Below are 25,151 nucleotides of genomic sequence, written 5' to 3'. Positions count from 1 at the left end.
GCCACTGCTAGTTACTGCAGACAATATTGAGAAAGGTCGGACTCTGTATAAGGCAGCTTCTTGCGGTTCTTCTTTTGGGCTTCAGCCCAGGAGCTCTGTAGGACCCTGACTCCTGTTTCTTTCCCCTCCTATCAGGCTGATTAAATAATCCAATTCAACATGGCGGACAGTGACAAGAATGGGACCAGGCGCTCCAGTACCAGCAGCAGTCGCCTACAGAGCAAGAAGCCCCCAAACCTGTCCATCACAATTCCACCCGTGGAAGCAGCCGAGGATGTGAACAGCCAAACAGTGGTATGACTGACTACAGTTTTCCCTAAATGCTTACGGGCCTGTTTCATGTCTATGGTTACTTGAGATGGAGAGGTGTCTGTTAGTTGCTGTCAGGATCTTGAAGTTAAATCTGATTCCGCCACACCTGCCAAATTGCTTTTGCCCATGTGCTGTCACAATTTGCAATGTGACCATGGATATTTAACCAGTGCATTGGCACTTAGAGAAGCATCCTTTGTGGCTTCTATGTAGAAATCTAGACTGCCTTTTCTGGAAGCTCACCAAAGATTGTGTGCCACCTCAGGCATGTGGAAAGACCCCTCTCTTTTGGGGACTGGGACTAAACTGTGGACCCATGGGGTTCAGGTATAGCTCTTGCATTTTATGGATACACATTATGACTTGGGGAGGAACATCCTTCCCCAAAACAAATAACTGTCAGAGATTACTGGCCAGTTGAGTGTTCTTAAAAATGCACCTTCACACCATGCTGTGTTTGAGCCCCAGATAGTCTCGCTTACACTCACAGCACCTTTGAGGTAGGGGAAAATAAGAGTCCCTTCCTGAATCAGTGAGGAGCAGGCATCCTTCATGAACCCTGCTTTGCCCTAAGTTCCAGCAAATTTCTTTTTTACTCCAAATATTCAATCAAGACACATCCTGAATGTTACTAATAGTGTAGAACCTTCAGCCATACCTTAAGTCCATTTCTTTGTCTCTCCTCCACAGCCCCCCCCCCAGTTGTAAACTGCATAAAAAGTGAAGCTTTGTAATCAAACATGCATGATGCTCCACATAGATGTGTGATTTCACATAACGCCCTGCCTCCATACCTACATACCTGTATGCATCTAGCACTATCCTGGCCACCTATCCAGGCTCCCTATCCAAGTACAGTGGTACTTTGGAAGCTGAACAGAATCCGTTCCAGAAGGCTGTTCAACTTCAAAAAGTTCGGGAGCTGCGCCGGACATTCGGGTTCCAAAAGTACGTTCGCAGACCAGAACACTCACTTTGCGGCGCTCAGAAGCCAAAACGTTTTGAGTGCCAAAGTGTTTGGCTTCCAAGGTACAATTGTAGTCAAGAAGATTCTTCTGGTTTTCTCCCTCCCTGGTTGAGGAGTGTGATTTGTAGTTACGGGAGCTGCATAACAAGGACAGACCTCAGGATATTGCCCATTCATCAGTTGGGTGTTCTGTGTCTGAATCATATCTTCCTTACAATCTTTCTTCGACTTTAACATTTCTTCTAGCCTCTGAAGAAAAACCCAGTTTATCAGAAGAGTGTGAGCCTCCAAGAGTCCGGGATGAAAAGGCAGGACAGCAACTTTGAAAGACATCCTGGCTTGCACAGGCAAACTTCACTGTCCCACAGTATTCGCAAGTAAGGAGATGCTTAGGCCGCCATTTTGGGTTGGGTGGGGGTGATGGCCATGAAAGGTGTTTTTCTCCTTACCTTTGAAGGCATTGAGCAGAGTTACTGCTTGGCGTTCTTGGTTCTCTTGTCCCTTACCTTGAAGGCAGAGTCTGTACTGAGATAATCATGAGCTTTCACAACAGGCCATGTTGTGGATTCCAAAATTTTGCTCATGGTGATAATTATTTTGACAAGAAGAATGCTTCAAAATAAGGTGTTGCTTTTGGGCCTTGCTTTGTTCAGAAGACTTGAGATCTGCTTCACACAAGGAAAGTGGAAGCAGATGCATTTTAAGTATTTTGTCCATACCTTCTTATACAGTGGTACCTTGGGTTACATACGCTTCAGGTTACGTGCGCTTGAGGTTATAGTCTCCACTAACCCAGAAATAGTACCTCGGGTTAAGAACTTTGCTTCAGGATGAGAACAGAAATCGTGCTCCGGCGGTGTGGCAACAGCAGCAGGCCCCATTAGCTAAAGTGGTGCTTCAGGTTAAGAACAGTTTCAGGTTAAGAATGGACCTCTGGAACGAATTAAGTACTTAACCCGAGGTACCACTGTACTGCATAAAATGAGACAGACAAATGTCATTTCCCCGCTCTTTCCATCTTATGTACAAGCCATAAATATAAGCCAATGTGTTGGGAATCAGTTATGACTCCCTGCAGTGTATGTATGTTCCTGTGGTGTGCACTTGCTAGAAAAAGACAGGTTGCTGATAATACAACTGATGCTCTTCTCACAGTAGACTTTTTAAATGAGGCAGTGTGTGTATGCTGAAATCTTTTGTAGAAGTGGGGAGGATTGCCACTCAGGCAGTGTTTCCTAAACTTGGGTTTCTTGATGTTTTTGGACTACAACTCTCATCATCCGTAGCTAGCAGGACCAGTGGTCAGGGATGATGGGAAATGTAGTCCAAAAACAGCTGGAGACCCAAGTTTGGGAAACCCTGCACTGGAGCATGTCATTGGGGAAGGGGACAAAAGCAGTGCAGGTTCATGGGGCATGGCAACATGGATATTTATGTGTCAAGCCACAGGTTAGCTGGTTTGGTTTCTGGGGAATAAGAAGCCATCTCTCCCCCAGAGTCGCTGCCATGCGGAAACCCTCCCAGGGGGCAGCCATTTTGGAAGGCAAGGGTGAAGAGTTTCTGGAGGAAAGATCTTGGTAGACTGGGTGCAAGCTGTTGGCATCTTCTAGGCAATGTTAACCTGGGTTACTTTGCTGGGCTTCTTCATGTGTGTTGTCCTTTTTCTGTTTCCTACACCCAGGGGAGCAGCTCAGTGGTTTGGAGTCAGCAGCGACTGTGACGGAAAGCGGCAGCATTGGCAGCGCAAAAGCCTGCAGCACTGCAGCCTGCGGTATGGGAAGCTCAAACCTGCCTACCGAGAAATGGAGCTGCCCAGCCAGGAAGTGCCTTCCTTCCAAAGCACAGAGTCTCCAAAGCCACAGAAAATGCCCAAGGTTGGTCACCCCTTGGTGGTGGAGGTGGTTGCCTTGTGCTTCAGAGCACGAGTGGATCAGCTATTCCTGGATTTGCTTGTGGGAGCGGGGCTGGGGGGGGAGTGGAGCTGGATTTAGATCCCAATTTGGATATAGAGCTTGCTGAAGGAGGGCTGGTAGAGCATGTGCCTTGCATGAAGGAGGTCCCAGGTTCCATGCATGGCATGTCCACTTGAAAGGACCAAGTAAGAGGTGATGTTGAAAGACCTCTGCCTAAGATGCTGCAACGCCTCTGCCCATCAGAGGAGACAGAAATACAAGGCTAAATTCTCCAGCAGCCTTCCTTCCTTTGTTTGTTTAGTTGTATATTAGTTGTGGAGGTAGGTGGTGGTGGTGATGATGATGATGATGATGATATATTATTTATTTATACATACATACATACCCCACCCATCTGGCTGGGCTTCCCCAGCCACTGTGGGCGGCTTCCAACAAAATATTAAAATACAGCAATGCATCAAACATTAAAAGCTTCCTGAAACAGGGCTGCCTTCAGATGTCTTCTAAAATCTGGTAGTTGCTGTTCTTTGACATCTGGTGGGAGGGCGTTCCACAGGGCGGGTGCCACTACTGAGAAGGGCCTCTGCCTGGTTCCCTGTAACTTGGCTTCTCGCAGTGAGGGAACCGCCAGAAGGCCCTCAGCGCTGGACCTCAGTGTCCGGGCAGAACGATGGGGTTGGAGACGCTCCTTCAGATAATACTGGACCGAGGTGAGGCAAGTCAGAAGGCTGCTACGTGGCTTTAACTTCCATGGAGGGTAATGGATAATGGCAGCCATTTGGGCTCTTGTTTGGTCTTTCAGATTGTTGATCCCCTGGCCCGAGGCCGTCCCTTCCGGCACCCGGATGAGATGGATCGCCCACGCACTCCACACCCTGCCCTGGCCCCAGTGACCCCTGGTGTCATGTCCTTGACATCGTTTGGCAGCGTACGGTCCGGCTACGGCCGCCTTCCCCGCAGGAAGAGGGAATCGGTGGCCCATATGAGTTTCAAGGCAGCTGCAGCTATAATCAGAGTGAGTTGTTTTGTTTTGTTTTGTTTTGTTTTGTTTTGTTTTGTTTTGTTTTGTTTTGTTTTGTTTTGTTTTGTTTTGTTTTGTTTTGTTTTGTTTTGTTTTGTTTTGTTCCGCTCCTCTTTCTTTACTGCTGTAGAAGATGCTTTTTGTGTGTGTGGGTGCTGCTTCCTTACCCCTCTTCTCAGCAACAGTACAACCAGATCTCTGAAAACACGGGGAACTTGTCCTTCTTCAGAAGTTTCAAATTGGGTGAAAAACGAAAGAAAGAGAAATCCTAGTATTCTCCAGTTCTTTCCAAGTAATCTTATTCCTTCTGATATCATGGCTGTGAAGCTCCATGCGGGATAAAGTTTTTTGAGTAGGTTGGGGTTTTTTGTGGGTGGTGTGGAATAAAATATGATATATGTCAGTATGAAAGTATGTCATAGGCCCACCCCAACACATGCTTTTTAAAGGGTGGAATGGTTTCATTGTAATCACCGTGAGCAGAAAAGAAAAACTTGTTTTGTAGGATCAACACAAGCTCCTACTTCGCAAACAAGGTCATTGATAATACTGTACATTTAGCTGGCAAAACGTGCTAAATTGATACCAAATCCTAATTTCAGTGAGACCCCAAGACCCAGTGATCGTTGGGCAGAATCCAGTGTTGTGCAACTGCACTTCCACTCAGACAATGGAGCTCCCTTTTTCTTTTTAAATAGTTGTTATAATTTCAACCCTCCAGAGCAGATTTTTGAGAGCATGAGGGGAAGCCCGAAGTGCAAGCATATAAATCCATTCTGCTTGTGCACAGAGAAGCATTAGACTCTAAGGCTGGAATTAACCCTGCTTCCCTAGAAGTAAGCCCAATTAAATTCAGTTTAACTTACTTCTGAGTAGACAGGGTTAGGATTGCACTGTTAGTCCTTGGGGTGGCCGCATTGCTTGGCATCTCCAAGCCCTTTTTTCAACTTTTAAATTCAGAACTTAAATAGACTACTCCAGATGGCATGGGATGCCAGTGCTTTTTGATTCTGAACTTTCAAAAGTAAGTTGGTTGCTACTGCTGCTGCTCTTCTGTGCTGTTTTTAGTGTCAAACTGGTGGATCTTTTCAAAACACTCTTGCTTTCAATCAAACTTTTAGAAGCATTGGAAATCCTGACAGACACACAGCTATGGATTGGGACATAATCCTGTGATCTGCTGACCCGAGCTATTAATTAATTAATTTTATTTGCTTATTTGGAGCATTTCCACTTCTCCCCCCCCCCCCATACGCAAACATTGAAAAAGCAGTTTACAAACCATCCATAAGAAAATAATAATTCAGAAGAACCACCAGGTGATGCTGTTGCATGGCTCAGAGGAAGTGAGGCAGGCTAGGACTGAGAACAAACGCCTTGGAAACCATTCAGTTTTAGTGCTTGGTTTTTCTCTGTGCAAAGCTACCCTCCTGATATTTGTGCAATTGGCTTGTATCCCAACAGTCTGGCTGAACAGGATGCTGGCGTAGCTGTGTTGCTCTTGTGTGTCGTTCTCAGTTAACCCATATTTGTAGGTTCAAGAGTCTCAACGTGAACTCTTCACCTTGCCCTTTCCATCTTCAAAAGGGCAGCACCCCAGTAACGAACACCAGGACCTCTCGACTATTAATAGAAAGTGTTTCGAACTTGCTCACTCACTGTTCCAATTTGATTTCTCTGAAAAGGGTCGTTCGGTTCTGGAGCCCTCAGCACCGAAGCGGAGGTGCAACAAGCAGAGCTTTATGTATCCCAGCTTCATGGATGAGGATGTGGTAGATGGCATGGATACGTTTGACTCCTCGTTCTTCAGCAAGGCAAGCATGGTTCCATGGCCTCCCTGCTCCACCCCTTCCCAAGACACCCCCCACCCCACCCCCCGCTTTGATGATGTCTCAGGACTACCACCACCACCATAATCTCTCATGGGGAAAGAACTGCGGCCATTTCTCAATGAAGCCCCTCTGTTGGCTGTAGGAGGATCTTAGCTTTACTGAATCCCCGCTCCCATCCCTCCCCTCTTGCCTAATGGGATGCCGAAGCTGTTTTCTTCTTTCATATTCATGTACTGCTTTTTCCCCATGGAGCAGCCACAGTGCATTCACTGAAACCAGCCAGCTAAAATAATGCAACATTTAAGCAATTGATCCATGTGTTGTTGTTAGCCACAAATCTTCCCATCGTCTGTTAAGGTGGACTTAACTGACCAATGTCTGGAACGTGAGCATATTGTTTCCTGTAACTGCCTGCAATGGTGCTGCAGCTAGCATTGTTCCAGTGGCTCTCATAAAGTTGGGCAACTATGTCGGTCATTTAACAAGACTGAGTCTTGTTCTTGCCAACTAGACAATGACAAGCAGAGGGTTGTTTCCAATGAGACTTCCCCATCTCCCCTCAAAATCTGCTCTGGAAGCTCCTCCAACCCTCTGGAACAGATTTTGAGGGTGTGTGGGGAGCGGGGGCTTCAGGGAGAAGTAGAGGAGGGGGAAAGTTCCATTGCACAAGCAGAAGTCTGTTGTTCTGATAGAAGCAGTGTTGGATATAACCCAACATTTCTGTATCTCTTTCTTGCAGGTTGATGCTCATGATGAGTTGTGCTCCATGCCAGATGATGTGTTTGAGTCCCCACCCCTCTCTGCCACTTACTTCCGAGGGCTTCCTCAGCCAGAGGATGGCAAGTCACCTGATGCTGAGCAGCCATTTCAGTAAGTCTTGGGTTCCGCTTCAGAATGGCCCCAATATCTTCATAGCAATGCATTTCTGCAAGTCTCTTCAGCCTGTAGCCATATCTAGGAGATTGCCACCAGCAGCATTGCATGGAAGTGAAGGCAAACACTTATCCTCAATGCCTACAGTGCGATGGTTGGCTAGCCAAGAAACTGCCTCTTTGGTGGTGGCCCCCCTGATTGTGGAATCCTCTTGCCAAAGAGGCTTGCCTGGTGCCTGCTTTGTCATATCAGAAACAGCAACCCCCCCCCCAAAAGAAAGATCTGGGGGATGGGAATGGGCATTGTAGGGGAGGCAAAACAAAACCACATTTGATGCCTGAGCAAATGGTGCTCTCCTAAAATACAGGAGAAGAAACCAACCCTCTATATTTATGGGAGCCAGCGGTGGGGACAAAAGCATTTTAAATCATTGGTATCCAGGAATGGTTCAGTTTGGGCATCTGTGCTGCTTCCGTACTTCAAATCACATAAGCCCTTTCTTCTCTTTCAGGCGGGCAGGACCTTCTCGGGGTCTGCCAGCGGTGGCAGCTGGTCCAAAACGGGGCAAGCGGATTGCTTCCCGGGTGAAACACTTTGCCTTCGACCGCAAGAAGCGATACTACGGGCTGGGAGTGGTGGGCAAGTGGCTGAACAGGACGTATCGGCGGAGCATCAGCAGCATGGTGCGCTCCCAGCTGGAGCTCACGGACAGCCACAGGTGGGAGCATGACTTTTTCACTTAAAGCATGCTGCCGCCGTCACTATAACCCATCATCTGCTTGCAGGAGTCTGAACAAGGCTTTGACCATCTTGCAAAAAGCCTCCTGGTTCCACATTGGTTCCTAGCTGCTGTGCATTCCTTCAGTTCTATATGTCAGATTAGATGTGTCTCTGCATATCTCAGGCAAAGTCCTTCGAGGTGTACATTGCTAAGCATATTTTGTTAATGAAAGCTCTTCTAGGAATAACCATGGCCTATGGTGCTTGTCTCCTCTCCCACCTTTTCTTCCATGTCGTGAATAGACCCTACTTCACCTACTGGATCACCTTTGTCCATATCATCATCACCCTTCTGATCATTTGCACCTATGGGATTGCTCCCATTGGCTTTGCCCAGCATCTGACAACAGCATTGGTGAGTCTTAACTATGTGAATGGCATTCTACAGTAGTGTCCTTTAAAAAGCCTCAGAGTGGCTAATAACAATTAAAAACATCAGATCACTACAATGCAAATAATTTAGATGGGCCTCTGGTGTGATCCTGCAGGGCTGTTCCTAGTGCAGCTGAAGAGGTTCACTTTCTCCATTTGCAGGAAACCAATTGCATCTGAAGCACTTCCTCCAAATGTTTTGCTGCAACCACCAGCTATCTTATCAGCCTGCCTTCAAAGGAGGCCGCTGCAATCACTGATGAGCTAATTAGTGGTTCCAGTGACCTTGTTGAACACTGACAGTTGTCAGTCATCCAGTGTTGGGCTGTGGCAGCTGGGAGAGTTAAGAATCTGATCCACTGGCCAGATGCAGGCCCTCACCCCTGCCATAAAGAGTCTGAGATCTGAGATAACATTGACCTTTTAAGGAAGTATATTCATAATGAAGGAGTCACCACTTAGAGTGCTCTGCCTCTTTTACCAGCCAAGTATTAGACAAGCACACGTGCAGTTGGTGGCATTCTGCAATATACCCTGGACCCAATCTTCTTAGGACTTGAAAGGTCAAAAACAGCACTGTGGATTGTACCTCAAAACTGTCTGGCTTCCAGTGTAGGGCTTTCAGCACAGATGTTATGGCTTTTCTAAAACTAGCTGCAAACGACAGGCCAAGTGCTGCCACATTTTGGAGTGGCTGGCATTTCCAGAGTCTACCAAGGCAGTCCTCTATCAAGCAGAAACAAATAGCAGTGCTCTCTGGACTCCCCCCCCCCAAAAAAAAAAACAAAAAAAAAACCATGGCCTGTGAGCTTCATTAAGGTGGTTGGCTAAGTGTCTGCGGATTTGTGGTTGAAGACAAATATGGCACATCCATCACATTCAGTATTCATATTTATATTTGATTGTGTTTTCATTGCTTCTTTTAATTTATTGTATTACAGATTTAACCCTATGGAATTCAAATTGTAACACAATAAAATGTGATCTGCAAGAAATACAAGAAGCAATTAAAATCATACAGCACCTAGCACTGTGCACTACAATTGCTGCCACAGGCAGAAAAACCATTTAAGTGGTCTGCCAAGATCCTCAGCAATTTTCAAGTTGCCCATAGAGTGGGAATCACTGCTGTAGAGTGAACTGGCTATCTGGGAGTCAAAAGCTTTGCAAAAAATTGCAACTAGAAATACCAGCATATCTAAACAGAATAACTTGACACTAAACAAGCAAGAATTGAATGTATCCTGCCAGATGTGTGACACTGTGGTCACAAATGCAGTTCAGCTAAAGTTTTGGGTTAGGCCTCCTTTAGCTTGGCATGGAATCCCACCTGCCTTCCCTGATGGCAGAGCGGGGAGAGTCCGATCTGTCCTTTGTCTCTGGGTGCTTGCCCCATCTCTTAGCCAGGGAATTTCTCTGCTGTGTCTACAGGTGCTGCGAAACAAAGGCGTCTATGAGAGTGTGAAGTACATGCAGCAAGAGAACTTCTGGATTGGCCCAAGCTCGGTAAATGTTGTGCTTCTGTTTCTTTTGCCTTGTTGAGATCATGATGCTTAAAGGAAATTCAGTGCTCGGCTCTTCAGAGTGCCTTGAATCATCCACACCCCCATAAAGCTTGCCTTACACTAGACCGTAGTTTGTCTGGGGTGAAATGAAGCATGATTTGCTGGTTTGGACAGAACGCTAAAACAGGGATGTTGGATTGTTTCTCCTGTGTGCTACTAGGGAGGAGCAAAGTGACCTAGAGTAACTTTGGCTTGCCTTGATACAGTGGTACCTCGGGTTACATACACTTCAGGTTACATACGCTTCAGGTTACAGACTCTGCTAACCCAGAAATATTACCTCGGGTTAAGAACTTTGCTTCAGGGTGAGAACAGAAATCGTGCTCCAGCAGGACGGTGGCAGCAGGAGGCCTCATTAGCTAAAGTGGTGCTTCAGGTTAAGAACAGTTTCAGGTTAAGAACGAACCTCCGGAACGAATTAAGTACTTAACCCAAGGTACCACTGTATATGGATGAGGCCGACATGATGCCGGGGTGGCGGCGTTGACGTTGAGAAGTTAGTCTGCCAAACTTCTTTTTCATTGTGATTCTCCCCGCCACCCCTTTTCGTTTCAGATTGACTTGATCCACCTGGGAGCCAAGTACTCTCCCTGCATGAGAAAGGACCAACAGATTGAGAAGTTGATTCAGAAAGAGAGGGATCAAGAACGCGAGTCAGGTTGCTGCGTCCAGAATGACAACTCTGGTTGTGTTCAGACTCTGCAGGTGGACTGCTCGGTGAGTGAAATTGCGTCAGGGTTTCTCTGGTTGCAGCAACTAACTCCTTTAAACGTTGGCATGATATTTCAATCTGGGGCTTGATGGCCCTGCATTAACGGTGCCTTTATCTGTCATGCCATGAGAGGTCTCAGTTCTCTGGATGATAAGGCAGAGAGGCACTACTTGAGTAGGAAAATGCCCCTTTGCCATCAGTATTGTTTGCTCACATTTTGGATAAATTGCAATTTATGTGACCAGCCAGAGCCCAGAGAAGTTAATGATTGTTTCAGATTTACAAAATCATTCATAGAATGGCGCTGTGGGTTAAACCACAGAGCCTAAGGCTTGCGGATCAGAAGGTCGGCGGTTCGAATCCCCACGACGGGGTGAGCTCCTGTTGCTCAGTCCCTGCTGCTGCCAACCTAGGAGTTCAAAAGCACGAAGTGCATGTAGATAAATAGGTACCGCTCCAGCGGGAAGGTAAATGGTGTTTCCGTGCTCTGCTCTGGTTTGCCAGAAGCGGCTTAGTCATGCTGGCCACATGACCTGGAAGCTGTACACCAGTTCCCTCGGCCAGTAAAGCGAGATGAGCACTGCAACCCCAGAGTCGTCCACAACTGGACCTAATGGTCAGGGGTCCCTTTACCTTTACGTCTTAAAATTTGAATGCTTTGGCGGAGGCGGGCCTGAGGTAACGCATTCTCAGTGATGTCCCCGGCCATTAAGAAAATATTTCCTGTGTCAAGTAGAACATTTGTATGAGCAGGCCTCTCTGGTGGGATTCTGCTCCTTTGAAAAATAAAAGTGTGTGTGTGAGATATGAACACTGATTATGTATGTGTGAATGAGAGAGAAATTTAGAAAGTCGTTTCTTTGTTTCTCGCATAGGAAACACTGGCTACTTTTGTAAAGTGGCCGGATAACTCACCAGCTTTTGACCTCAACAATTCCAGTCGGAAGAGGATTTCAGGAGCTGTGTGCGCTCAGGATCCCAGGTAAGAAGGGGCATGTGGCGGGGGGGGGGAGGAGAGGGGGTACATATGTTTAGAGCTATAGTGGAGCTGGGGGAGGTGATGCTGTGTATGGTAACCCCTCATTACTTGTTGGCTATCTGTCCCCCAACAGGACTTGTGAGGAACCGGCTTCAAATCTGCCACACATCTGGCCCGATGACATCACCAAGTGGCCGGTAAATAATCCTTCCTTCCTTCCTTCCTTAAATTGTTCGGCACTAATTTATCTTGCAAAATATTTGTACAGTGCGAACAGAGGTGGATGCCCTTTTAGAAACTTTTGCTGAGTGGGTGGGGGGGCACACAGAAGTGATTTGTTTTTGCCTGCCTTGTTATCTAATGCGAAGTCCAAGCTGCATCATGGAGACTGCCTTACGAATGGGACAGTCCACTGAGGAAGGCATTGGACATATACTGCATGCAGCTGCATGCATGCATCCCTGTCCATCAAACTCAAGCAAGGAAAGACTTGGGTACGCTAGTCTTTTGCATGGCATGCAAGGCTGAACTTTAACAGAGATGGTCTTGTTGAAAGACAAAGGTTTGAGGTTTGAGATTCCCCCTTTAATTCTAGATGCATGCAAAGGTGGAGGAAGAGGGAGGAAGGCTGTAGCTGTGCATTGTGTGTGTGTGTGTGTGTGTGTGTATTTTAAGGAATGTATTTACATGTGCACATACAGTGGTACCTCTGGTTACGAACTTAATTTGTTCCAGAAGTCCATTTTTAACCTGAAACTGAGGTACCATTTCAGCTAATAGGGGCCTCCCATTGCCGCCGCGCTGCTGGCACACAATTTCTGTTCTCAACCTGATGTAAAGTTCTTAACCCGAGGTACCACTTCCAGGTTAGCAGAGTCTGTAACCCGAGGTTTTTGTAACCCAAGGTACCACTGTACACGCAAATGCACACGCTCAAACGCCAATCTCTTCTTCCATTTTCCTTCTGCCTTCCAGTGAAACGGATCCTAAATCTTTCTGTGTGTAGGATTATAGACTCTAGTAAGCTTTTTTAAAAAATCACAGCCCAGGACTTGGTGATATCATGATTCACACCCCTAGATACATGGACATGTTCCACCTAGTTGCTGTCAATTAAATTTTGGACAGAAGATAAGGTAGAAACACTCACTGTAGTTAGGTAGTACCTGCTAAAAGGATAAACTGTGGTGTTCTCATGTTCTCACCCACACTTTACTAATGACTCATGATGGCTGAATCCTGGTTTGGTTGATGATGAAATGGTACTACTCAAACCTCTTTTATTCCTCTCTGTTGTAGCCCACACCAAACTAAATACTGTTGGTAGACGGTATTGTTTGTTGCTATGTTATGCATTTTTGGGGTGTGTGTTTTCTATTGCAAACTGTCCTGTGATCCTCAGATGAAGGGAGGCATAGCAATTTTATGAATAAATAAGCAAATTTCTCCTAGCAAATCTTTCCGCTTGGTGATTGCCTGTTGGAAAATAATGTGATCTGGCTGGAGGACTAGTCATGAGAACATAGCTAGGGTCTTGGAATCCCTGAACCTGAGTTTATACTAGATGTGCAAACAATTTTAAGAGGACTGTTGGTTTAGGACCTCTGCCCCCTACCAAATGTTGTTAGTCTCCAACTCCCATCAACCCCAGACAACCTAGCACATTGTCAGGGGTGATGGGAATTGGAACCCTGCATCATTGGATGCTAATCTCTGGTTTAGGATATCCTCTTGGTTGTGTTCCAGTCTGTCTGTCGCCTGGTAGGTCATTGTAGTAACTGACAGTAGTGGTTAAATGATAAAACTGGCAAGTATGCTGAAGGTAAATTACACATGGATTTACTTAAAGCCTTTTCTTCTAATTGTAAACCTTTTATTTACAGATATGTACTGATCAGGCCAAAAGTAACCACACTGGGTTGTTACATATAGACTGTGACATTAAAGGAAGGCCATGCTGTCTTGGAACCAAAGGCAGGTAAGTACTCATGTCTCATGCAGCTCTAAGTGATGGTGTTAGCAGCCACAGACCTGCCTGCTTCTCTTATTTAGGTAGGAACTTGCCTTTGATCCAGTCAGCTTCCTTAGCAATCCTAGGTCAGTTAAGGGAAATTATCCTTTCTTAACATGCTGAATTACAAAGGACACTCAGCAACACCAGAGCTGAGCTTTTAGAAAGCTTGTATCGTCAGAATCCTGAGATCTAGCTCCTTAGGTTTAGGTAGGTAAAAGAAGAAATAATTTCAACTTAGGAGTCACCAATGTTTTTTGACCAGTGAGTAGATTTGGAATTTTGAGGAAGTGGCATGGGCACCAGTCACAAAATGGCTGCCATGGGGTGTGGTAAATCCAAAAAGGCTGCTGTGGGGGGGGGGGGTGGCATAATGGCCTGTGTAGGAGAGACTGAGCAGGGAAAGCAAACAGTCTACTTTGGATTGTTAAGGAGATATTAACTGAGACTTTCCACAGGAACTAAACCCCTATAACGACATTTCTCTCTCTTTGTACTAGTTGTCAGATCACTACTCGAGAGTACTGCGAATTCATGCATGGCTACTTTCATGAAGAAGCAACTCTCTGTTCACAGGCAAGTAATGTCCCAGGGTTTGTAGGTGGGAAATCCTCTTAAAGTTCAGCCCCTGCTTGAAGTTAATATGACCACTTACATGCTAGGAAAGTCCAGTAAGAAGGTGAACGAGCATCAATTCCACCACAGCAAAACTGGGTTCAGAGGGTTCCATTTGTCTACATGCTTTAATGCTTTCTCTCTCTCTCTCTCTCTCTCCCCTCCCCCCAGGTACACTGCATGGATGAGGTGTGTGGCCTCCTGCCATTTAGGAACCCAGAGAGTCCTGATCAGATTTATAGACTCTGGTTGTCCTTATTTCTTCATGCAGGGTAGGTGAGAAGATTGTGGGGAGTGCAGTGCCTTGGGTCTGAGCCTTTTGGGCTCTGTGGCTGGTTTTATGTTTTGCCTGTCAAAGCCTTTTCATTGAAGCTTTTATATTCAACACATTTTTCAAGACCTTGTGCAGTTATTTTCTCCCCAGCACTGTGCTGCGTTGGTCAGTCAGGCAGAGAGATGGTGGCTGTGGATGATTAAGAATTTGAACCCTGGTCTCCCCAGTCCTTGTTAGACACTCTGCCCAGTGTACCACTCCACCTGATCACTGGTTTCAGGTGCCTTTGGCCCCGCCTTGCCTGTCAAGCTGCAAGGAACAGATTGAAATCTGCCCAAATTTCTTTTGCATTAGGAATCTCAGGCTCTAGAGACATTCCACCTTCTAACTTTGTTTCTGTGACACCCCATCCTTCCTGGATTCCTATTTTGTTATTATAACTGACACACCTGTTTCTGTCAGTCTGACCCAGACAGTTTAAATGGGACTCTTCTGGTTGTGGCCTGGATTTATGGTCTTGGGTTTATTGCTCAGGACTTTATCTTGCAAGGATGCCTAACCTATCCTTGGGCCTTTGCCCCCCTCCCGACCCTCTAAATTTGACCTTTGATTCTGTGACTGAGTCCTGGGAACGTGCCCTGACAAACTGTCCCTTTTTGAATATCGACTTCACAACCACTTGCACAAATCCAGAGATATTTCTCAAATTGCCAAAGGCCCATAGATAGATAGATAGATAGATAGATAGATAGATAGATAGATAGATAGACTTTATTCACATTAGCCAATGGCCATGGCAACATAAAACAAGGAATATATAGAAATAAAAAGACAGCAATGGGTAAAAAGGGCAATCAAATGACCAAGATTATCGTTCAGATAGTGGCCCTTAATCTCATTGCACCCTCAATAAACCTAGCAACCTTTGCTGTTGTCTGATTATTTTGATCTGATAAAAGAAAGAACAATGTGGCCTCAGATGGGCGGCCTGGGATGGTAAGTAAGAGTGGGGTAATGATCTCATTCCTCAGATCTTTATAAAGGGGACAGGACAGGAGAACATGAGCCACTGTTTCCGGATTGCCAAAGGCCCATTTAGCATGACGGACATTACTTGTGAGTTTACTCAGATAAGAAGGGAGGAAGGAATGCTGTTGTGATGCCAACTAGGAGCTCAAATGCAAAGCATCCGTCTGTCTTTGCCCTGTAGGGTTATCCACTGCCTGGTGTCGGTGATCTTTCAGATGACAGTCCTCAGGGATTTGGAGAAGCTGGCAGGCTGGCATAGAATCTCCATCATTTACATTCTCAGTGGCATCACAGGCAATCTGGCGAGTGCCATCTTCCTTCCATACAGAGCAGAGGTAAGTGCCACCTTCCCTTCATGCAGTGGTGAGGTTAGAACCCCTTTTTTGGAGAGTGACTAAATAGTGAACTCCTTATCTGAGCAGCAGTTCTTATGGATGCACTCTCAAGAAGGAGAAATCAGCAGGCTCTGGCTGGCTGGCTGGCTAGCTCAGGGGTCAGCAAACTTTTTCAGCAGGGGGGCCGGTCCACTATCCCTCAGACCTTGTGTCTCACAAATAACCCAGAGATTTATTTTAAATAAAAGCACACATTCTACTCATGTAAAAACATGCTGATTCCCAGACCGTCCACGGGTCGGATTTTGAAGGTGATTGGGCCGGATCTGGTCCCCCGGGCCTTAGTTTGCCTACCCATGGGCTAGCTGGACCAATTGAACGGGAGCACTCCATACGGCAGCATTTTGTCTTCATGTGACTTCATCTTGTGCATGACAACCTAAGTAGAAAATGCCCCAGCTGTATTCAGAACTGGGCACGCCCATGGAATCCGAAGTGCCGGAAGACCTAAAGCCTGCAGCCCTGCAGATGTGGTAGGACTACAACTCTCATCATCCCTCACCATTTGCTATGCTGTCTAGGGGTGATGGGGATTTGGAGGCCCTCGAGGTCTGGCAGGCTGCAGGTTTCCCCCATCCCTATGTTTAAAGGGAAGGGGGTTTGATAAGTCTGAGCAGCCAGCAAGAATGCCTTTCCTCTATACAACAAGCTCTCAAATTGACAGTGCAGAAATGAGGTTGATAATGAGCAGTGTGTGTGATCCGTACGATGCCATTGTGATTTTAGCATCAGATTTTCAGGTGTTAAAAATATTTGGGAAAGAGAAGAAGGAAGCATTTGCTGAGTGGGGGGGGGGGGGGAGAGATAACAAAGACTAGGGAAGGCACCCCGTGAACAATGTAAATAAGGTGGCTGCAGATCTTGCACCCTCCTGCACCACGTCTGCCTATTGGAAACTCTACCTTTAGTTCCTGAAGTCACACAGAAGTCGCCACACATGTTCTCACATTTCTTGCCACCCCAGAAAAAGAGAAGTATGGAAGTGGTGTGCTAATGCCATGTTTGGTTTGAATCTCAGGCGTAATTTAAAGTAAACTGGACATAGGAAGCTGCCTTTTACTGAGTTAGACCATTTGTCCATCTAGCTTGGTATTGTCTACAGTAACTGGCAGTGACTCTCTAGGATTTCAGGCATGTTCCTGGCTTTCTGTGTACAGAGGGAAAGGCCTGTGCATTGGGAAGCATTGAAATATACGCTCCCCACTTGATGTCTGGAGACGGGCAGTCCCAAGAGGGCTTGTTTCATTTGATATTTCAGCATATTTGAGTAGGCCTCCCCATAGCTCTCTTGGCATTATGGAGTCAGTGCCCTCTTCTGCACTCGTTTTTGATAGGTGGCTAACAACTTGAGCTGCTTCTGACAACGCTTTGAATGCCTGGAAAAGAAAACACGAATAGGTGGTGGGGTTGTGCATGCAAGCCTTGCCCCAGCATTTGCATCGATTTGTGAAGGTCTAAAGAGGGCTTCTATCTAGAAAACCCCCTGTTGGAAACCTCTATGTGGTTGGAAATCCTGCACACTTTTAAGTTGTGTTCATCTGAACGTGCTTAGATGCCCCCTTCAGGCCTTCTGCCTTGATGCAGGAAGATCAGGGTGGTGCATGGCAGGACCGGCATATTGGACAAAGTGCGCACACACCCTGCACACTCCCTCTGCCCCCACAATTGTTGCTTAGAAATGAAGGTGGACTTTTGTCGTCTGCCATGGAAACATCTGGGCCCATTGTCAATGTTACTGTGGAGCAAACTGGCTAATGGGGTTTTAAAAGGGAAACCTGTGAGCTGCATCTGGCAAACTGGCCTCCTGTTGTGTTCCCTCGCCTTGGAGGGATTATTTCAGGAGCTGCTTTCCCTTAGATTTATCCTCCCACCTCCTCTGCTCCTCTTGGCCCACGTGAAGGTGATGTCTTCTTACTGCAGGTGAGTGATGCGCTGAGTGAGCTGCCAGCTGGCCAGCTGCCAGCTGACTCCTGGCATCACCCAGGCACGTGAGAGCAAAAAGAAGTTCTGCTTTGGTTTCCTTGAAGATATGAGAAAGCAGATTTTGCAGAGAGTCATAAGCAGCTACAGCCAGCAAGGTGGAGCTATCCTTTTACTCAAGCTTTAAACTTCCCTTCCACGCGATTTGTGTGTATGTGTTCTTGCATGCTCTTCAACACAAAGGGCTCTCAGAGTGTCTCTCAAACCAATGTCAGGTAATAAAGCATCTCTCCAATGTCATGTTCCTCTGGAGCAAAGGTGGTCTGGCTCAGTGTGGTGTTCAAGCTGGAAGGGCCTTCCCCTTGCAGGCAGTGACCAGCTCCTGTGTACCAAGGCTGGGAAAACTCAGGCCAGAGGGGATGCTTGTAAACCTCAAGACCCCTCAAATTGTGTCCCTCATGAAACTTCCAGGCTATAGCCTTCCACTTCCCTGCTCCAAACCCTCCACGAGTGCTTTTGACTTGAATGTGTGGTGATGCCCCTTGCTTGACTGGATGGGATGTTGTTGTTGTTTAGTCGTTTAGACGTGTTTGACTCTTCGTGACCCCATGGACCAGAGCACACCAGGCACTCCTGTCTTCCACTGCCTCCCGCAGTTGATAGAGGGGTGTTTATGTGTGTATGCCTGACCTTCTGTTTGTAGCTAGAATGTACTCTACTGTACATCATATCTGTGGCTTCAGTTAGTTTTGCCTCTGACCCCCACCCACCCCAGCATGCGGCCCCAGAAAGTTGTTCATTATGGAACGCAACCCTTGGGATTGGAAAGATTCACCACCACTGCTATCTATACTAAGACTAAACTCATTATTTGAGTGTCTGTTCAAATGGCATTATCCATGCACAAAGAAGGAAGGTATCAGCAGACTTAGGAGACCCCTCTCCCAATGTTTACAGAAATCCAGAATAATTTAAGAGGTGGGGGGGGGGGGGATAACACCAAAGGTGGAGGGCTGCGGGCCAGGATTATTAAGTTTGTGTCCCCAAGAAATTCTGTTGCTTAAAGGCAAAACTAAAGCTCTGTCTGATGTGCACAATTTAGAGGCATAGAATTTCCTTGAGAGCAAGTGTAGCAATCTTTCCACCACCCCTTTTTGCCGAGGGATATATGTGTGTGTTTATACTACTATGAGAGCTCTTTCACAAGACACTCGCTTGGATGTTGTGAGGTGGAGGGAGTCATCTATGCCATAACACTGATGGTGACTCTTCAAAAATTAGTGTGAATTAGCCTTTAGCTGTCTAGTGTCTTATCAACCCTTTTGAGAACTAATTGCACTTTAATCCTCCAGAAGATGGTGAAAGAAGCTTACAACTGTGGGGTTGTGTGTTGTTTTTTTTTAAAAAAAAATAATCCCAATGGGCCTTGACTTGAAGATAAATGTGCTTTGGATCAGAACTTTAGACTTCCTGTTTGGAAGAAAGAGGGATGGCAGAAACCTCTGCACCTGCAAAGTGACAAAGAATATTGTCTTGTACGTAATTTCATTAGAAAGACTTAAATAGATATTCTACGTATGTACACAATTCTGCTCTCCTGGCAAAAAAAAAAGAAGGCCATTATATGAGAAACTAAGAAGCTTACAGCAAGGTAGATGCTGACAGTGAGGTGTCAGTGCCTCTTTTTGGCTGGCTGTTGTGGGCAGCCTCCCTGGTTTTATTCTCTTCAGTCAGATGTGGGAGCGAAGTGATGCTTTAGCAATTGCAGCTGTCTGGTTTCCATGTGCTGGACTAGCACATGCTGGCTGCTCTATTTGTTCACACGTGAGGGTGCCCACCCCCCCTTTTATAGTTGATGGAACAGGCAGGTGGCTAATCTGATGTCCTGACAGGCTCTAAAGGAGATCACCCATCTAATCTCTTGGATCTCATCAGCAGCTTCTCCACCTACAGCCTTGTGGGGCAGCAGCTGCAGCCGGCTGCTGAGTCACTGCAAGCTTCTGAGCCTTCCCCTTCTGAAATGACTCTCAAGCATTGCAGCTTCATTCCATCCTTAGGCACACCAGCCTGGGGGGGCCCACCTTGATAGGGCATTTGCCTGGAAACTGGGATGAGCTAATGCAACCTGTGTGACTTGGTGGTTGCACCAAGGATGGCAGCCCTTGGTGGTTTTAGGGGCTGCCCTATGTTGTTAAGTTCATATTTAAAAAAAGGAATGATCTGCCAACTGGAAACCACCATATAATTGAAGAGGAACCATTACTTGTCTGGGTGGTGTTCATTTTTTGGTTTTTTAAATAATACTTTATTATACAGACTATTTACAGTCTTCGTATGTGGTTCCGTTTTATAGGTAAATGCAGTGTTTTCACCTTCAGTTTCTTAAACTTATCTCTTCATTTGGTTGTCAAAATGAATGGCATTCTAACATGAAGAGGTTATTGTTAATCACTTTGCACAACTCTAGTTCCCTGGCATGAAACTTTTTAAACTGCTAAGCACACACACACACACACACACACACACCCCTTTACCAGTACTCTGTGTGCACAGAAGGCGCAAACTCTTGGTGCTTAGGAAAACTGGATGCTGCCACTGGTCTAAATGATTGAAATTTACTCAGTTCACTCTGCTTCTAGGCAAGGAGCTGTACTGGACATTGTCATTCTACTCCAGCTTCTGTGTCCTCACCAGATGTTGCCCATTAGTTTTGAGGCTATCTTCGTGAGGAGTATATATCCTGCTTTTTGACTAGAACCGTCAAGCCAGCTAAGAACTTCTATAAAATACAGCAGATACAACGAAAACCACATGCTCGCAAAACAACCAGCCCAGCTGAAACAGGGACATTATACCTCATAGTGTTGTTGTTTTATTGCTACTGCTACTACTACAGAATCCTGTTATTCACAGGTTTCTGAATTCTGGGCTTGGTGCCAAATGAAGCAGTGCTACTGCTCTTGAGCAAAATTGCAGAAAACATTGCCCTAGCCTTAACCTATGTCCCTCAGGATGTATGGGGCATACTAACCACAGGACTTGCTTCTGCATGTGGTTGGTTGGTTGGTTGGTTGGTTGGTTGGTTGGTTGGTTGATCGATTGAATGAATGAATGACTGTCTGTATCCCTGAGTGCAGGCAGAGGAGAGCATAGAATATTCCATTCCTGCAGGACCCCCATCTCCTTTAATCCAGCACTTGGGGAAGGCACAAGGAAATTAAGGCCATTCTGAAGGGCTCCAATCAGCCAAGATGGGCTGCACACTCTTTGCTGAGTTCTAGCATCCCAGCACAATAGCCTGACTTTCATGGTGCTGGTTGGCCCATCCTTTGCCAACTGAGTGGCCTCTGGTTGTTTTGGATGACAACTTTATTGTGCTGGCTGGAGCTGATGGGAGCAGCAGGCCAAAATATCTGGCAAGGACTCGATTATCTAGTGAATTTATGGTCCCTTGATTTAGACAAACACACTGTAACCTTGAATAAGCTTTAATTTCCCTTCTTGTTTTAATATGACTCGGACCTTTCTCTTTTGCTGTATGAGTTCTAGGGCCTAAACCAAGGTAAAAACATAGCAAAGAACCCCAAGTATGCTTTATTTTGACTTGGCAGTTCTGCGCTCTGCTCAAGACCTATGAGCTGAATTCTGAATATTGGTGTTTCTAAGTGTTGCTCTGATGGAAGGTACATTTCAGTGTGACTCTGTCCAGTTCTGTTTGAGGACAGGGAAGGTGGCTTGCACAGTGGGGATTAGCTGCTGAATGATGGCAGAAGTCAAAGCCCATGTGAAAGAAAGTAGGTGATGCAGATTTGAGATCTAAACTTCCTTTGTTTTAGGCTACAGGAAATGTTTAGCTCTCATGGTTGGGCAAGATATTTTTGCCTTCAGGTAGGGACTGTCAGCCGTACCTGTTTAGCTACATACCTGTATCTCATGAATTCCAAATGCTGTTTTTAATTATTATTTTTTAAACCCTACAAAAACTCAAATATCAGATTGAGAATAAAGCATGCAATATTTTGCAAAATGACCAACATGCCCTTTGATGCCAAGTGCCGAACTTACATGTTTGGTCCCCCCCCCCCCAAAAAAAGGGGTTTCTTTAGCACAGATTGAGAAATCTTTTAGGGCAGAACAGAAGGGCCCTGCCATGCAAAACATAATATCATCATCATCATCATCATCATTATTATTAAATTTATATACTGTACCACCCTTCATCTGAAGATCTTTAGTGATTATAGTGCAACCTTTGCAAAACCAGGATGAAGACTTCCATCCTAAACTCATGTAATAGGGAGAGAATCTAACTAAATTCATAGAATACATATGTTTAAGCTTGTGCTATCTGGAATTGACACAACACAAAGCTGTTACCTTCCAGGGCAAGGAAACCTGTGGGCCTCCATATGTTGGATTGCAACTTTTAGCATCCCTGACCACTGGAGTTGATGGCAGCTAGGAATCCAACAACCCCTGGAGAGCCAGAGATTTTCCCCACCCCTCCTTTGGGGGTCAAAGGGTTGGGTCATAAGTATGGCTTATTACAACCCCCAACCTCCCAACTTGTTGCCCTGATGAGTTGCTTTCATCCCGTTTTGTCCTCTTAGCTCAGTGCTCTCTACCCTGACTGGCAACATCAAGTTCTTAAGCTCTCCTCCTACTGAATGTGGGGCTTTGTGTGTGTACAAATATGTGCCCCACCTGAGACATTTGCTGGTACAGGCCAAAACTTGCTCTTGGCACTGTGATCTGAGGGATTTGAAACCACAGCCCCAGAGGAAATGAAACTGAACCTAGGTTCAAGATCTGAACCTCAAAGTTCTTGCAGTGGAACCGATACTCATTCCCCTTGATCAACAAACCAACCATTAAAGCTTAATGAGAATAACGGTAAGTTTACCATGCAGCACAATAAATCACTGTACTAACAGCTTCTGGGACTCTGCTGCCCATTTGCTTTTCCAGGGTTCTCTGTTGTGGAGAGAGGAGAAAGCCTGGCTGGCCTACTGCATCTTGCATGATTTATTTTTAAGTTTCTTTTTCCTCCTTCCCTCTTCTAGGTGGGCCCTGCAGGATCCCAGTTCGGCTTGTTAGCCTGCCTTTTTGTGGAGCTTTTCCAGAGTTGGCAGGTCCTTGAGAAGCCCATGAAGGCTTTCCTGAACCTTTCTGGGATCGTCCTCTTCCTCTTCCTCTGCGGCCTCCTGCCATGGATTGACAACATTGCACACATCTTTGGCTTCCTCAGCGGCCTGCTGCTCTCTTTCGCCTTCCTGCCCTACATCACCTTTGGCACAATGGACAAGTACCGCAAGAGAGTCATGATCATCGTCTCGATGCTGGTCTTCGTCGGGCTCTTCGCATCTCTGGTGATCTGGCTCTATGTGTACCCTATTAACTGGCACTGGATTGAGCACCTCACTTGCCTGCCTTTCACTGACAGGTTCTGCGAGAAGTATGATCTGAACCAGGTCTTGCATTGATGGAGCTGGGAGGCTGTGGAATGGGGCTTGCAGGAGAGGATTTTAAACTTGGGATACCTGTCGGATGTTGAGCAGCAGTGGAATAGACAGAGGCAACGCTGGCAGTCAAAAAAGGCAAAACATCTGCACTTCTCCAGCTTTCCCTGTACCACTCGTGAAACATTCACGCTCCAAGTGCTGAAGCAGAAGACCTGTTACCTTTTGCAAAACTCCTAGGTGCAAGGGATAAAGTCATAAGCCAACCTGTCTCTTGTATGTTCCTCTCTGACAGTTCTGGGCACCAAGCAGCCATCATTGAGAGGTATAGCTTTGAAGCAACATCACCCTGTTTGGTGTCCGAATTGGGTCAGAGTCTCTTACGAGAGGCTTCTCCACTACAGTGCCTGCAGCGGGTAGCAATCTTTGCTGAAGTTTCGATGTTGCGATAACCACCAACCATTTGGAATGTAGTAGAGAATCTACAAGCTCTGCCTCTTAGGTTGAGTTCCTTTCTATGAGCTGCCAAAGCAGCCAGTGCCATCCTTCATCCATAGGACTGACTAGGTCCTTTGTGGGATGGAGGCCTGGGAGGCAGTCACTTCAAAAGAGCACTTTAGTGATGAGGCAACATCCTGTTGAACTGCTCGTATTTACCGTCTGCCTGTGTCTATGGTTTCCTACTTGAAGTTCCTCCTTTTATTCAACTCCTGGTTTTGGGGGGCCCTTTCCTAATTGCCTTATGGCACAAGATGGTGCTTGGACTTTGTGGCAATCTTCCCTGCCTTAGTGCCTTTTTGTGGTACTGTGAATTGTACTGTGAAAACAAACAACCTGGTCTTTTTTGCCCAAGGGATATTTTATATGCATTTCTCTTCTCCCCTGCCCCTTCTTTACATTTGCGATCTCTGCTACCAAACACTTTCTGGCAAGTAGCGTTGATGCTTTTAAAGAAACCTTGTGCCATCTGGAAGAAGTGCTAGTACCTCGCCCAGTATTTATACGGAGTGAATTTAAATTTCTGTAGCAGACTTGAAGGCTAACTTCACTCTGATAAAGAGGCCAGGCTCACGCTGTAGCGACAGATGAGATTGTTGTGTGGAGGGTGGAGGAGGATATTTTTGGTCTAAATAAATTAAATTTAAATTTATCAAAAGCAAATGTGCGTGTGTGTTTTAAAAATGTGATTTATTTAGTGCCTTGTGTAAACCTTTTAGCCAGGGATGGAAATAGTTTGTCTTGTAAGTGGCCCCACGTAATAGACGTTGGTAAATCTGCAAAATGTTGTTGCTCCAGTGACTGACTTTATTTTTAGAACGCGTTTACGAAGAAAAAATGTATTAAAGAAACCCCAAACCTTCCCTTTTATTTAATGTGTAATTCCTTGCAGTTCTCTAGATTTAGCAAGTTTTCATGAGATTGCCATCAGAGCACAGGAGGTCCATGGGGTAAGGCCCCATTGCAGGTATATCTAGGTCTACCTACAGCTGTCATTCAGCTAATGTCTGGAAGAGCCCTAGCCGCCTTATGTTGCTCACATTGTCTAACCAGCCACTTCCCAAGTTGCATTACCCTGTGCCCTTGCCAGCCGCCTTCAGTATACCACTCGGATGTCCCTCAGGACCTTCAGCTGATCGCAATATAAGTATTTTTAACTTCTTGCAACCTTTCTCTCCACCTCCCATCCAGGTCTTAAACCTGCCCCATTGCCTGCACAAAATTACATTCCACCATCTTATCACTGCCTGATTTGATTACATAATTGGGAGTGGTGAAGGAAGGGTGTATAAAAAGCAAGACCCCCTTAGGAAAAAAAAAGCCATTATTTATTTGCTGACTCAACAGAGTGAAAAATGGCATGCAAAGGGTTGTGGGAGGGGGAGAAAACAAATGCTTTTTCTTGCTTAGTGGAAGGAGCTACAAGTGTTGATCAGCGTCCAGGACTAACCCACATGCCTTGGACACCAAGATAACATACATTTCAATCCAGCCATTTTACAGTTAGTATAACCTCAAACAGATTACACTTATTTCACTTGTGAAATCCTTCCCCAACCCCAGAGCTTTTAAGAAACAAGCACCTGCTCTGGCCATGAGAAAGGCATATAAGAAACCCATCTTA

General features: G+C 45.9%; 1 protein-coding gene across 2 annotated transcripts in view; it reads left to right on the top strand.

The window, feature by feature from the left end:
* RHBDF2 (rhomboid 5 homolog 2) overlaps positions 1-24,390 on the top strand; it is a 59,956-nt gene extending 35,566 nt beyond the window's left edge. For both annotated transcript variants that reach the window (XM_079965983.1, XM_079965984.1), the window contains exons 2-18: positions 136-294; positions 1,526-1,656; positions 2,961-3,153; positions 3,995-4,207; positions 5,899-6,027; positions 6,785-6,915; positions 7,430-7,636; positions 7,942-8,053; positions 9,502-9,576; positions 10,191-10,352; positions 11,223-11,329; positions 11,460-11,523; positions 13,210-13,304; positions 13,838-13,913; positions 14,124-14,224; positions 15,437-15,590; positions 22,634-24,390. In XM_079965983.1, the coding sequence (XP_079822109.1) occupies positions 160-294; positions 1,526-1,656; positions 2,961-3,153; positions 3,995-4,207; positions 5,899-6,027; positions 6,785-6,915; positions 7,430-7,636; positions 7,942-8,053; positions 9,502-9,576; positions 10,191-10,352; positions 11,223-11,329; positions 11,460-11,523; positions 13,210-13,304; positions 13,838-13,913; positions 14,124-14,224; positions 15,437-15,590; positions 22,634-23,053 (2,505 nt within the window). In that variant the 5' untranslated portion in view covers positions 136-159 and the 3' untranslated portion in view covers positions 23,054-24,390. The remainder of the gene's footprint in view (positions 1-135; positions 295-1,525; positions 1,657-2,960; positions 3,154-3,994; positions 4,208-5,898; positions 6,028-6,784; positions 6,916-7,429; positions 7,637-7,941; positions 8,054-9,501; positions 9,577-10,190; positions 10,353-11,222; positions 11,330-11,459; positions 11,524-13,209; positions 13,305-13,837; positions 13,914-14,123; positions 14,225-15,436; positions 15,591-22,633) is intronic.
* The last annotated feature ends 761 nt before the right edge of the window (positions 24,391-25,151 follow it).

Source organism: Podarcis cretensis (assembly GCF_951804945.1).
Source record: "Podarcis cretensis genome assembly, chromosome: 2".
Classification (NCBI taxonomy): Eukaryota; Metazoa; Chordata; class Lepidosauria; order Squamata; family Lacertidae; genus Podarcis; species Podarcis cretensis.
Note: the sequence above shows the minus strand (reverse complement) of the source record. Positions and strands in the feature narration are given on the sequence as shown.